The following is a 13,427-nucleotide window of genomic DNA, read 5'->3' as shown; positions in this document are numbered from 1 at the left end:
CATAGCGCTTCCTGCCGGATGTCACGCTGGGAGGGCCTTAATTGGCCCGCACACGTAAAATGGCGGTGCGGCCCGCTTTGCTGGCAGGGATTGGCTCCCCATCCACCGGAGATTGGGTCGGGCCTGCCCGCCCGACAGGCAGAAAATTCTGCCCATTGAGTAGAGATTCATTTACTTGGGTGTTTTTCAGTAGCTCTCTATTAATGTGCAGCATTTGTACACCATCCTATTCTCTTCCCTTGCAGTCGGAGATATAAGACATTCCCAGTGGAGTGCTGAGGGAATACCACACTGTCAGAGGTGTTATAAGACCCCATCTGTCCTCCTAGGGTAAATGTTGATGATCCCTATTTAGCTGTAGAGCAGGGGCATCATCTCTGGTACCCTGGCCAATATTTATCCTTTAAACAGCATCAATGAAATGGGTTAACTGGGCACATTTCTGAATGCTGTTTGTAGGACCATGCTGTGTGCAAATTGGCTGCTTTGTTCCCTACATTATAATAGTGTCTACACTTCAAAGGTACTGACTAAGCTGCAAAATGCATTGGGAGATCCAGAGGTATTGAAAGGTACTACGTAAATATGAGGTTTTTTTTTCTCAGCACCTGAGGTTAACTAAGTAAAACAGAAATGTGGGCAATGGCTTTTCTGGGAAAACACTGATATTCTATAGTTGAGAGTCTACATTATAATTTGGGGGTTTATGTAGCCACACTCGCTCATTGCAGCATTCCCTGAAAATGGAATCTGTCCCCTAGGATAGGGGCACTTAAATCATAGCCCATGGGTTGTTTGCAACTCCAGAGTCTAAATAATCTGACGCTAGAAGGCCAAGTGAATCCATCTTACTTGCTTTTATATTTTTTATTGCTAATTTTGAAGGAGATTTGTGTTGTTGCCTCATTGGTGTACACCCACTAAATAAGAACACCAATATGTATTAGTGTCAGTAATTAGAATTATTCACAACTGTTATCCATTGCTCAGTGGTAGCAGTCTCGCCTTGGAGTCCGGAGGATTCATGCTCAGCAGCATCATGGTGCTTGTCCAACATCAAGTATTGGTTGAGCAGAAATTTCCTTCAAATGAATAATGGCAAGACCGAAATCATTGCCTTTGGTCCCCACCATAAGCTTAGTTCCTTGGCTATCAACTCCGTTCCTCTCCCTGGTCACTGTCTGAGGCTGAGCCAGACTGTTCGCAATCTCAGTGTCATACTTGTACCTGTGCTTGTACTTGTACCATCCAACTCTTTCATCCATTCAATCACTGGCTTCCACCTCCATATGATCACACATCTTTGCCCCAGTTCTGGCCCATCTTCTGCCTCCAGACTCAAACTATTCCAATGCCCTTCAAAGTGTTGGATGTGTTGTTTCTTGATGGGTCATTAAACCGTGCCTCCATCAGACCCTTCAGATGGATGTAACTGATGCCATGGGGCTATTTTGACCATACGATCATATGAAATAGGTGCAGCAGTAGGCTGTTTGGCCCCTCGAGCCTGCTCCACCATTCAATGTGATCATGGCTGATCTGTTTGTGTTTCAAGTTCCACATTCCCATCTACCCCAAGAAAACCTTTGATTCCCTTGCCTAACAAGAAACTATCTATCTCTGCCTTAAAGATAGTCAGTGACCCCACCTCCACCGCTTTCTGAGGCAGAGAGTTTCAAAGATGCACAACCCTCTGAGAAAAAATTTCTCCTCATCTCTGTCCTACAAAGGCTACTCCTAATTTTAAAACAGTGCCCCCTAGTTCTGGACTCACCCACAAGAGGAAATATCCTTTCAATATCCACCTTGTCAAGATCATTCAGGATCTTATATACTGCAATCAAGTCACCCCCCCTCACTTTTCTAAACTCCGGCGGAAACAAGTCCAGTCTGTACAACCTATCCTCATAAGACAATCCACTCATTCCAGGCATTGATCTAGTAAACCTCCCCTGAACCATCTCCAAAGCATTTCCATCCTTCCTTAAATAAGGAGACCAAAACTGCACACAGTATTTGAGATGTGGTCTCACCAATGCCCTGTATAACTGAAACATAACATCTTCACTTTTATATTCAATTCCTCTCATAATAAAGGATAGCATTCCAATAGCCTTCTTGATTACATACTGTATATGCGTACTAACTTTTTGTGACTCATGCACGAATACATGTAGATCCTTCTGCACCTTGGAATTCTGCAGTCATTCTCGGTTTCAGTAATACTCCTATTCTTTATTCTTCCTGCCAAAGTGAACAATTTCACATTTTCCAACATTGTATTCCTTCTGCCAGCTTTTTGCCCACTCATTCAACTTATCTATATCCGTCTGAAAACTCTTTATGTCTTCTTCACAACATACTTTCCTACCTATCTTTGTGTCACCTGCAAACTTAGCTACAATGTCTTTGCTCCTTTCATCTAAGTCATTGATGTAAATTGTAAAAATTTGAGGCTCCAGAACAGACCCCTGTAGGACTCCACTCATCACATCCTGTGAATCAGACAAAGACCCATGTATGCATACTCTGTTTGCTGCCATCCAACCAATCTTTTATCCAGGCTAATATGTTAGCCCTTACACTATGAGCTTTTATTTTCTGCAATAACCTTTAATATGGCACCTTATCAAATACTTTCTGGAAATCCAATCACAGTACGTCTACAGGCTCCCCTTTATCCACTGCACATGTTACTCCTTCAAAGAACTCTAATAAATTTGTTAACCATGATATCCCTTTCATAAAACCAAGCTGTCTCTCCCTGATTACCTTGAGATTTTCTAAGTGCCCAGATATAACCTCTTTAATGATTGACTCCAATGTATTCCCCACAACAGATGTCAAGCTATTGGCTTGTAGTTCCCTGTTTTCTGTCTCCCACCCTTCTTGAATAAAAGGGTTATATTTGCTACTTTCCAGGTTGATGGAACCTTTCCAGAATCTAGTGAATTTTGGAAAATTAGCACCAATGCATTTACCACCTCATTAGCAGGGGCGTTCTCCTTGATGTTTCTAATCAATATTTGTCCCTCAACCAAAATAAACTCAGTGCTCAGTGCAGGGATGCACTATGTATTTTGAGACAGGCAAAGCAGCTTGTAATTAGAAACTGCACTATATGAACAAATTTCTCCCCCAAAGGATTGTTACTGTGGAATTATGAGGACAGATTTGAGTCCTAGAATAGAAATTAAAACTTCAAAAAGAAGAAGCTGCAGCTCTTGCTTGGAAAGAATTGGACAAAGTTCATGCTGAGTGGGAGGACAAAAAAAAATGAAAGAATGTAAAAGAATTCAAGGGCTGATTAAAAAAGAATAGATTTTTTTATTGATGTATCAACAGTACCTCCACGAAATTATGAAAATGGGTAAAAAGGATTTTACTGGACAGAAGAATGAACTACTGACATAAAAGGAGGGAGTGTTAAATTTACTTTTGCGGGAGAAGAACACTGAACATTTAAATCTTGAAAATTAACATAAAGATAAAAGTGCTCCTGCATTTAAACAGGAGGACCATTCAGGCATTTGTCTGTCATATTTGTCTGGCTGCGACATACTTTACCAATAAAAAACCTCCAGCATGAAAGAGAATGGAGATCCAGAATCAGAATTTGGACCTGGTGGTTTAAAGACTGTGTTTAAAAGTCAACATCCTGCTGATAATGTAATGCCTGGTTCTATAGGAAAAACATACATGATGCATACAGAAATCAGATGATGAAAGGAATTGTGACATCTGATTTCATCTCAATTTACCTAATGGAATTCAAAAACTACAAGGATTGTCTGCAAGTAACATTAGGCAGAATTTTATGGCCCTGTCATGGTGGGGCTGGGGCTGGAAAATGTGACAAGCCATTCAAAACTCCATTGGCTTTGGCAAGACCAGAAATTCCCGCCGAGAGTTGGGGTCTCAAGGATAGCTAATCAGCATTTCTACCTGGATACAAGGCCCATATGATTCATGTTGGTGGGTTTTGAAAAGGGAAGGGCTTCACCCATTGTATTTGTTAACATAGTTTCACAGTCTGTTTCGATTGGCAATTCTTTTAACCTAGGACGTGGTAACACTGTGAAATTTACACAATAGGCAAAAGGAGATTTACTTTGATGCATCATGGAAGGCAACGTCATGAGCAGTGAAACAAATTCTCATCTATACGAGATGAAGAATTTTAAAAATCTAATGAAAAGTGGACTTGAACTCCTAACTGGTGCATGCATTTGGCTGATACAGGTTAAAATTTGTGATACTGTCAAGCAGGACGATTTGATGGCAAAATGTGACAGCACAATGGGAGAATATTACTTGTATTGTATGCAGTAAGTTAGTTATTAAAATCTTCAGAATATTATATGTGGATAGTGGTTTTGAAAACTCATCACTATAATGGTGGTTTTCATCTCTTAGCGGGCAGGTATTACAAATATAAAGTTTATAAGATTGTCATGTTTTGGGACTGTGTCCTTAGTTTAGGATAAAATGAAGGGGTCATAAGACCTGTTTTCAAGTCTGCCTGACAAGTGACCCGGGTGACATGGCTGTTAAAGATTAAAGGGAGGTCCCAATTGTTCCACTGGAAAGAAGGTCCAAGATGTTCACTCTTGAAAACAATGGCAACAGCATTTGTGTTTACAGTGGTAAGATAGCTTGTCTCCAAAGTCCCAGGAAAGTGTTGAGAATGTCAGGTTGTAAACAGTTATACTTTAAACTGTCCACTTCTTTCCAAATTAAAAGAGAGTTGGGGTCTCAAGGATAGCTAATCAGCATTTCTACCTGTAAACAAGGCCCATATGATTCACGTTGGTGGGTTTTGAAAAGGGAAGGGCTTCCACGATATCCCTGAAATTCATAGGCATAGTTAGTCTGCCAGGATACAGGGGACAGAAAGAGACAGTTAGAGGTTTAAGGTCTCTATAGTTCATCACACAGCAATGTGGATAGGAGCTTGTACTCAGATTGTAAAGACCAAATTTGTGAGAATTTAAAGAATTTCAATGAGTGGTCGACAAGTGTAAATAGGATCCATTTCTGGAAGATTTGCCCAGCTTGTGTTAGAGGGAGAATCACAAGGGAAAAAAAAACTCACCATGAAAGACAGTTCTGGACTTAAATGTTATCAGGCTGGGAAAGGAAAGAAATGGAAGTAAACCACAGGCAGTTAAGAATCACTTTGGACTGGGTCCATGAAAATTGTGCGACTACTTAAAAGACAGTGTAAAGTATACCTATGAAGTCGGTTTTTCAATTTTGTTAAAAGTAATGGGAAAAGTTCTGTTCAATAGTTTAAAGTATAAGTTGCCTACAGAAATAGTGTTTAGTCATAGTGCTTCAGTCTGTTTGTTACAGAAAAGTCTTAAAACATAAAATCTTGTTGTGTCATCCTTTCAGCAATTAAATGGAACATCAAATGTATTTTTGTATAGCTATTGCTCTCTACAGGGATCATAACAAATTACACAATTTTGTATTCATTACTTATTCCCTATGATACTTTTTACTATCTTTCAATCTGTTCTGTTTCAGCCAAGAAGCCAGCTTACCACAAGCGTAACTAGAAATGGGCAATAAATGCTGGCCATAACAGCAATGGCCATAAGATGAGAATGAATATAAAACAAATAAAATCCTGATATTTGGACAGTGCTTTAATAGACCATTGGGAATCAATCCTGGATTTTTGCCTTTCAGACATGTAACCCTTTGGAGATGTGACACTCATCAGGAGCAGTTTTGAGGTTTTTCCTTAAAATTGCCCATGTTCAATATGTTTGTATATGGACATCTATTTCTTATCCTTGGGGTCAGTGAATCAATTTAAAATAAACCAGCAGCAAAGTCTTCTGTACTTAAAAAAGAGAGGTTAGTTTATTTCTACATTCTGGCTTTGGAGGTGACTAAAGAAAACGATGGCAATCACACACATGCACAAAGATTAATTACAGATGGAAATAAGAACAATACTTATAAAACTTGAATCAAGTTCAGTCTCTATTGTTTTATGCAGGCCTGTTATTGTTTTGTAGTCTAGCTGTTGCATTGTTTGAGGCGAAACTTTGAAATTGCAGCATTGTCCCAGCAGCTGTGTTGGCTTCCACAGTTGGTGTTCCAGAGGTTGCTTTCCACAAATAGTTTAGGAGATGAAACAGGATACAAGGAAAAGAAAGGTTCCTTGCTTCTCTGGTTGTGCAGGCACGGCATTTTCAAAACTGCCCAGTTACTTACAGCAGAACTATTGGCTGTTTCTGGATGCCTTCCTCTGTCTCTCCCTGTTGAGAAGCAGCTTCTGCAAGATGTCTCTCTCATAATGTTTCAAGATGGTTCTCTTTCTCAAGGCAGCTTCCTGCCTTTTCAATAGCTTCAGCAGGATAGCCAAGATGTCTCAAAATTGTCAAATCATGCTCCCAAATAAGTAAACTACTTATAGCCCATAACAAAAACAGAATTACCTGGAAAAACTCAGCAGGTCTGGCAGCATCGGCGGAGAAGAAAAGAGTTGACGTTTCGAGTCCTCATGACCCTTCGACAGAACTTGAGTTTGAGTTCCTTGGACTCAAACTCAAGTTCTGTCGAAGGGTCATGAGGACTCGAAACGTCAACTCTTTTCTTCTCCGCCGACGCTGCCAGACCTGCTGAGTTTTTCCAGGTAATTCTGTTTTTGTTTTGGATTTCCAGCATCCGCAGTTTTTTTGTTTTTATTACTTATAGCCCATGCCTAGGTCTTATCTTAGCCATTGTCTTTTAGCTGTTTAAATGTCCCAGCCATTAACTTGAATGACACAATTCTTCCATATTTAATGGGTTTGCAAGGGACTGTTCACACATCAATGTCCCTTATCATAAAAACAAAAAAATAAAAACAAAAAAACTGCGGATGCTGGAAATCCAAAACAAAAACAGAATTACCTGGAATAAACTCAGCAGGTCTGGCAGCATCGGCGGAGAAGAAAAGAGTTGATGTTTCGAGTCCTCACGACCCTTCGACAAAACTTGAGTTCGAGTCCAAGAAAGAGTTGAAATATAAGCTGGTTTAAGGTGTGTGGGGGGGGAAGAGAGAGAGAGAGAGAAGTGGAGGGGGTTGGTGTGGTTGTAGGGACAAACAAGCAGTGATAGAAGCAGATCATCAAAAGATGTCACAAACAACAGAACAAAAGAACACATAGGTGTTAAAGTTGGTGATATTATCTAAATGAATGTGCTAATTAAGAATAGATGGTAGGGCAATCAAGGTATAGCTCTAGTGAGGTGGGGGGAGCATAAAAGATTTTAAAATATTTAAAAATAATGGAAATAGGTGGGAAAAGAAAAAGTTATATCATTTATTGGAAAAAAACAAGAGGAAGGGGGAAACAGAAAGGGGGTGGGGTTGGAGGAGGGAGCTCAAGACCTAAAGTTGTTGAATTCAATATTTAGTCCGGAAGGCTGTAAAGTGCCTAGTCGGAAGATGAGATGTTGTTCCTCCAGTTTGCGTTGGGCTTCACTGGAACAATGCAGCAAGCCAAGGACAGACATGTGGGCAAGAGAGCAGGGTGGAGTGTTAAAATGGCAAGCGACAGGGAGGCTTGGGTCATTCTTGCGGACAGACCGCAGGTGTTCTGCAAAGCGGTCGCCCAGTTTACGTTTGGTCTCTCCAATGTAGAGGAGACCACATTGGGAGCAACAAATGCAGTAGACTAAGTTGGGGGAAATGCAAGTGAAATGTTGCTTCACTTGAAAGGAGTGTTTGGGCCCTCGGACGGTGAGGAGAGAGGAAGTGAAGGGGCAGGTATTGCATCTTTTGCGTGGGCATGGGGTGGTGCCATAGGAGGGGGTTGAGGAGTAGGGGGTAATGGAGGAGTGGACCAGGGTGTCCCGGAGGGAGCGATCCCTATGGAATGCCGATAGGGGGTGTGAAGGGAAGATGTGTTTGGTGGTGGCATTATGCTGGAGTTGGCAGAAATGGCGGAGGATGATCCTTTGAATGCGGAGGCTGGTGGGGTGATAAGTGAGGACAAGGAGGACCCTATCATGTTTCTGGGAGGGAGGAGAAGGCATGAGGGCGGATGCACGGGAGATGGGCCGGACACGGTTGAGGGCCCTGTCAATGACCGTGGGTGGAAAACCTCGGTTAAGGAAGAAGGAGGACATGTCAGAGTAACTGTTTTTGAAGGTAGCATCATCGGAACAGATGCGACGGAGTTTTTCCAGGTAATTCTGTTTTTGTTTTGGATTTCAAGCGTCCGCAGTTTTTTGTTTTTATCCCTATTTACCCTTTCTGCTTTGATACTGTTCCCATTAGAAGAAATAATTCCATACAGAGGCTTATTAGAACATTGAATGCTTTACTACAACACTTATGAATTAAAAACGAGAACAAAAACAGAAAAAGAAATACCTGGAAAAACTCAGCAGGTCTGACAGCATTGGCGGAGAAGAGTACAGTTGACATTTCGAGTCCTCATGACCCTTCAACAGAACTGTGGTCAGACCTGCTGAGTTTTTCCAGGTATTTCTTTTTCTGTTTTTGTTTTGGATTTCCAGCATCCGCAGTTTTTTGTTTTTAAAAACGAGAACATCATTCAAAGAAAATTGGATAAGTATTTGAAAAGAAGGAATATAAATGGATGTAAGGAAATGGGATTCAAGGAGAAAGGTACATTTGAAATATTGGCTGATACAAAAAAAAGGAAAGGTTTGCACCTTGCCTGATTTCAGGATGTCCCAAAATATTTTACAGTTAATTAAATACTTTTGAAATCCACAAATGCAGAACAGATCCAATCCAATCAATTACCACCCATCAGTCTATGCTCAAGCATCAGCAAAAGTGATGGAAGTTGTGGATGGCTGTGTTTGTTGGTAGCCAATCATCTCAGTACCAGGACATTGCTGCAGGAGTTCACAAAGGCCGTGTCCGATATCTGACCATCTCCAGCTGCATTATGCACAGCCTTCCCTCCATCATAAGATTAGAAGAGGGGATGTTTGCTGATGATTGCACAATGTTCAGTTCCATTTGCAACTCCTCAAATCTATCCCTAAATGCAGCAAGACCTGAAAAATGTTTAGTCTTGGGCTGATAAGTGGCAAGTAATATTTATGCCACATAAGTGCCGAACTATGACTATCTCCAACAAGAGAGATTCTAACCATCACTCCTTGACATTCAATGGCATTGCCCTCACTGAATCCCCCACTGGAGGTTACCATTGACCAGAAACCGAACTGGACTATCATATAAATACTGTGGCTACAAGAGCAGTTCAGAGGATAGGAATCCTGCAACAAGTGACTCCTCTCCTGACTCCCCAAAGCCTGTTCACCATTTACATGGCACAAGTCAGGAATATGATGGAATACTTTCCACTTGTCTGGATGAGTGCAGCTCCAACAACAGCTCCACCTTCCCAATCCACCACCTTAAACATTCACTCCACCACCACCGACACACAGATGCAGTAGTGTGCCCTACGTTTAAGATGCACTGCAGCAATTCACCAAGCCTTCTTTGACAACATTTTCAAACCCGTGACTCATACCAAAAAGACAAGGGCAGCAAAGACATAGGAATGCCACCCTCTGCAAGTTCTCCTCCAAGTCACTCACCATCCTGACTTGGAATTATATCACTTTTTTTTTTCTATCACTGGGTCAAAATCCTGGAACTCCCTCCCTGACAGCACTATGGGTGTACCTACACCACATGGGGTGCAGCGGTTCAAGAAGGCAGCTCACCACTGCCTTCTCAAGGGGAATTAGAGATGGGCAAAAAATGTTGACCTTGCCTGTGATGCCCACATCCCATTGACAAATGCAAAATAGTGTAATCTCTGTTGTAATGTAGGAAACACAGCAACCAATTTGCACATAGCAAACAGCAATGAGATAATAGCTTTTGGCCATGTTGATTGAGGGTAAAATATTGACTAGAACATTAAGGGGAACTCCTTTGCTTTCCTCTTCAAATAGTCATAGGAACTTTTACAGCCTGTTGAGTTAACAGTTGGGGCTTTGGTTCCATTTGAGAGGCAGCATCTCTGATAGTGCAGCAAAGTGCTGCACTCAGTGCTACAGTGAAATATTAGCCTACATTTTATGATCAAGTCTCTGAAACAGGGCATGAGCCCGTGATCCCCTGACTCAGAGACAAGATTCACAGCTGACCCACAGTGGGCTGAATGGCCTCTTTCTATGCTGCACTTACTCTGAGGTGCCCCAAAGGGGGAGTCTCTGCTCTGATTCTGGCCTTCCTTGAAGGACTGAATATGCTGGCGATCTGTCTGACATCCAGGCTGCAATTGGCTGAAGATCTAACTGATCTTGTTACTTCCACAGGTATCTGTTTGCTCAGCAAATCAAACGGGACCTGGTTGCTGGGAGACTTCATTGCAATGACAACAGTGTCGCACTATTACTGTCTCACATCATCCAGGGTGAGTAATGACTAAAACTATCCACTCAGTGGAGTTCTAAAGAGGCTTAAATATCTCATTGAGCAGTGAAAGAAATCTAGGATCCCTGCCTGCCATAGCAGTTATGTTACTTTTATTTTCAGATTTATGTCCATGCTAGATATACATGTGTTCACACTGACTTACTGAGGCTGGCAGCTGTAGCCCAGGTTTCATAGAGCCTTGTTCGCCCTCGCCCTGCCTTGAGGGAAGCTTTTCTTCAGCTGACCAGGAGCAAGGGCTCCTCTCCCAGCCTGGCCTGGAAACTATGGGCATGAGCCTTCATGTGCTCCTGCCCCAGGCTCCCAGGCAAGGAAAACCCAGTAAACTTGGGAAGTGACTGGTACAAGTCTGAACTGGTCGTGTACATCTTTAAATGTAACCCCAGTTCAGCCCAGTACCAGTCATTGCCAAGTTTTACTGGCTTTTCCTTCACAGGAACCTTGGGCCCGAGCCTTCATGTGCTCCTCCCTATACCCAGCCCCCATCCCCCACCCCTCCAGTTTGGTCTGTTCAAATCGGGCCCAATCCTTTGTGTGCTCTTTCCCCAGCCTGGCCTGGGAACCAGGCCTGAGCATTCATGTCATCTTCCCCAGCCTCACCAGGGACCAACCGCATTCCCTGACTCCAGATTTGGCAAGATTGTATACATAACCACAGGAGAAACCTGTGTGACCAAACCTCATCGCCAAAAGGAATACTTGCTGAAAGTTTGTTCTTCAGCTCACTTGGTCTCTGGTTGACATCCTGAGAGGCCAAGCACAGACTCCACCCTATCTCATTCAACATGAATATAGGGTTGAACAGGTGGATGTACATGACATACAAATGAGAATAAGAGTAGAAAGTCAGCCTAACTGTGTAAGGACAAATAGTTCTTCCTAAAGTAAGTGGATCTCCACCTCCATCATCAGCAGCAATAAGATAGGATCCTTCCAAGTTCCCCTCCAAGTAACTCAATATCCTGACTTGGAAATACATCACCGTTCCTTCACTGTCGCTGGGTTAAAATCCTGGAACTCATTCCCTAACAGCACTGTGGGTGTACCAACACCACATGGACTGCAGCGGTTCAAAGAGGCAGCTCACCACCACCTTCTCAAGGGCAATTAGGGACGGGCAACCAATGCTGGCATTGCCCTTGCTAGTCATACACTGAAACCGCACCTCCACCAGCCCCACCTCACCCCCCCACCCCCCACCCCCGAAGCATAATGTTAATGGTTTTAACTGATTAGGGATATCAACTTGGATTAGGTGTCTGATGGACAGTATGGAATTAGCTGCTCAATGTGCACCATTCCCAATCGGACAGCAGATATAGTGAGTAGGTTATCCATATATCCTTTCATAGCCTTTCACCCCAAATTAAAATTCCCCCATTGGATCTTGCTCATTTATTTCTTACTTTTGGTTTGCTACGCACGTTTCCCTTTACCTTCCCTCTCTTTGTATATTTGTCTTCTTATCTTCAAGCTGAGGTTGGTGATTTTGATGAAGAACTGGACAGAACACATTTACAAACTAAGATATATATTCCAAACCAGGAACGCCTGATTCACAAAATAATGAATTTTCACCAGAAACTCGGGTAAGTACAAAATAAAATAAAGGCTCTACAGAATTCAATGTGATGAGGTATTTTAGTATCTTTGATTCAGTTGGCAGTACACTTACCTTTGAGTTAGAGTGAGTCCTACAGCAAAGACTTGAGCACATAATCGGAACTGACACTCCAGTAAGGTACTGAGGGAGTGCTGCACTGTCAGAAGGGCCGCCTTTAGGCTGAGATGTAAACCTGCTCTTTCGGGTGGATGTCAAAGATCCCATGGAACTATTTTGAAAAATGCCATGAGGTTCTCCTCAATGTTCTGACCAATATTCATGTTCAACTAACATCAGTGGAAAAATAGATTAACACATCACTCATCAGGTTGCTGTTTGTGGGGCATTGCTGTGTACAAACGCGATATTTTGTTTATCTGCATTAAAACTTCAAAAAGAATTCACCTAGGATGATCCTGAGAGATTTGATATATTCAATTTGACGCTGCGTGAAGATTGCCTGGCAAAGTCATTGATCATTAGAAGGTCACTAAACAATTGGGAAAGGTTGTATTTTATTTATTTACTTTTACATATTTAGGTATGACACAAGGAGAAATTTCTTTACTCAATATCTTTAAAATTCTTTGCCCCAGAAAGCTGTGGATGCTCAGTTGTTGAATTGTTCAAAACTGAGTTTGATAAATTTTTGGACACTGAGTCAAGGGACAGGGGGATAGGGCTGAAGATGGAATTGAGGTAGAAGTTTAGCTATGATATTATTGAATAGCAGAGCAAGTTCAAGGGACTATGTGGCCTAATATTACTCTTGTTTTTAATCCCCTCGTTTTATTTATATTTGGTGAGAAAGAATGCAGGGGTCAGTTCATGTGTCTCTATTAATTGCAGAGAAAAGATAGCAAGCTTTCCTACAAAGGTGTAGAAAATGGGGCATAAAAAATCAACAGGCCCAACCAATGTCATCCTATTGACCTTGGGCACCCCACTGCCCCCACCCCCTCTAGCGCTGGTAACAACAATTACCAGCGAAGACAGAATCCAGAATGAAAAATATATGAACCATTTTAGGCTAGTGAAAAGGAGGATGGTTGTGATTGTTCGAGGTCCCAGGACACTGCTGCAGGAGTTCCTCAGGGTAGTGCCCTAGGCCCAACCATCTTCAGCTGCTTCATCAATGACCTTTCCTCCATCATTAGGTCAGACGTGAGGTTGCTTACCCAGCAATAACCTGCTTATTAATGCTCAGTTTGGGTTCCGCCAGGGCCATTCAGCTCCTGACCTCATTACAAACTTGGCCCAAACATGGACAAAAGGGTTGAAGTCAAGAGGTGAGGTGACAGTGACTGCCCTTGACATCAAGGCAGCATTTGACCGAGTGTGACATTTTTCACATGAGGCTTTAAACCAAAGTCCCATCTGGCTGCT

The 13,427-nt window shown here is 42.2% G+C and overlaps 1 protein-coding gene across 1 annotated transcript in view; it reads left to right on the top strand.

The window, feature by feature from the left end:
• Positions 1–13,427, top strand: part of LOC121282435 (FERM domain-containing protein 7-like) — an 83,968-nt gene that overhangs the window by 53,914 nt on the left and 16,627 nt on the right. The window contains exons 8-9 of the mRNA XM_041196147.1: positions 10,321–10,418; positions 11,913–12,027. Coding sequence (XP_041052081.1) covers positions 10,321–10,418; positions 11,913–12,027 — 213 coding nt within the window. The remainder of the gene's footprint in view (positions 1–10,320; positions 10,419–11,912; positions 12,028–13,427) is intronic.

Source organism: Carcharodon carcharias, chromosome 9 (genome assembly GCF_017639515.1).
Source record: "Carcharodon carcharias isolate sCarCar2 chromosome 9, sCarCar2.pri, whole genome shotgun sequence".
Taxonomy (NCBI): domain Eukaryota; kingdom Metazoa; phylum Chordata; class Chondrichthyes; order Lamniformes; family Lamnidae; genus Carcharodon; species Carcharodon carcharias.
This window is presented reverse-complemented; position numbering and strand designations above follow the sequence as displayed.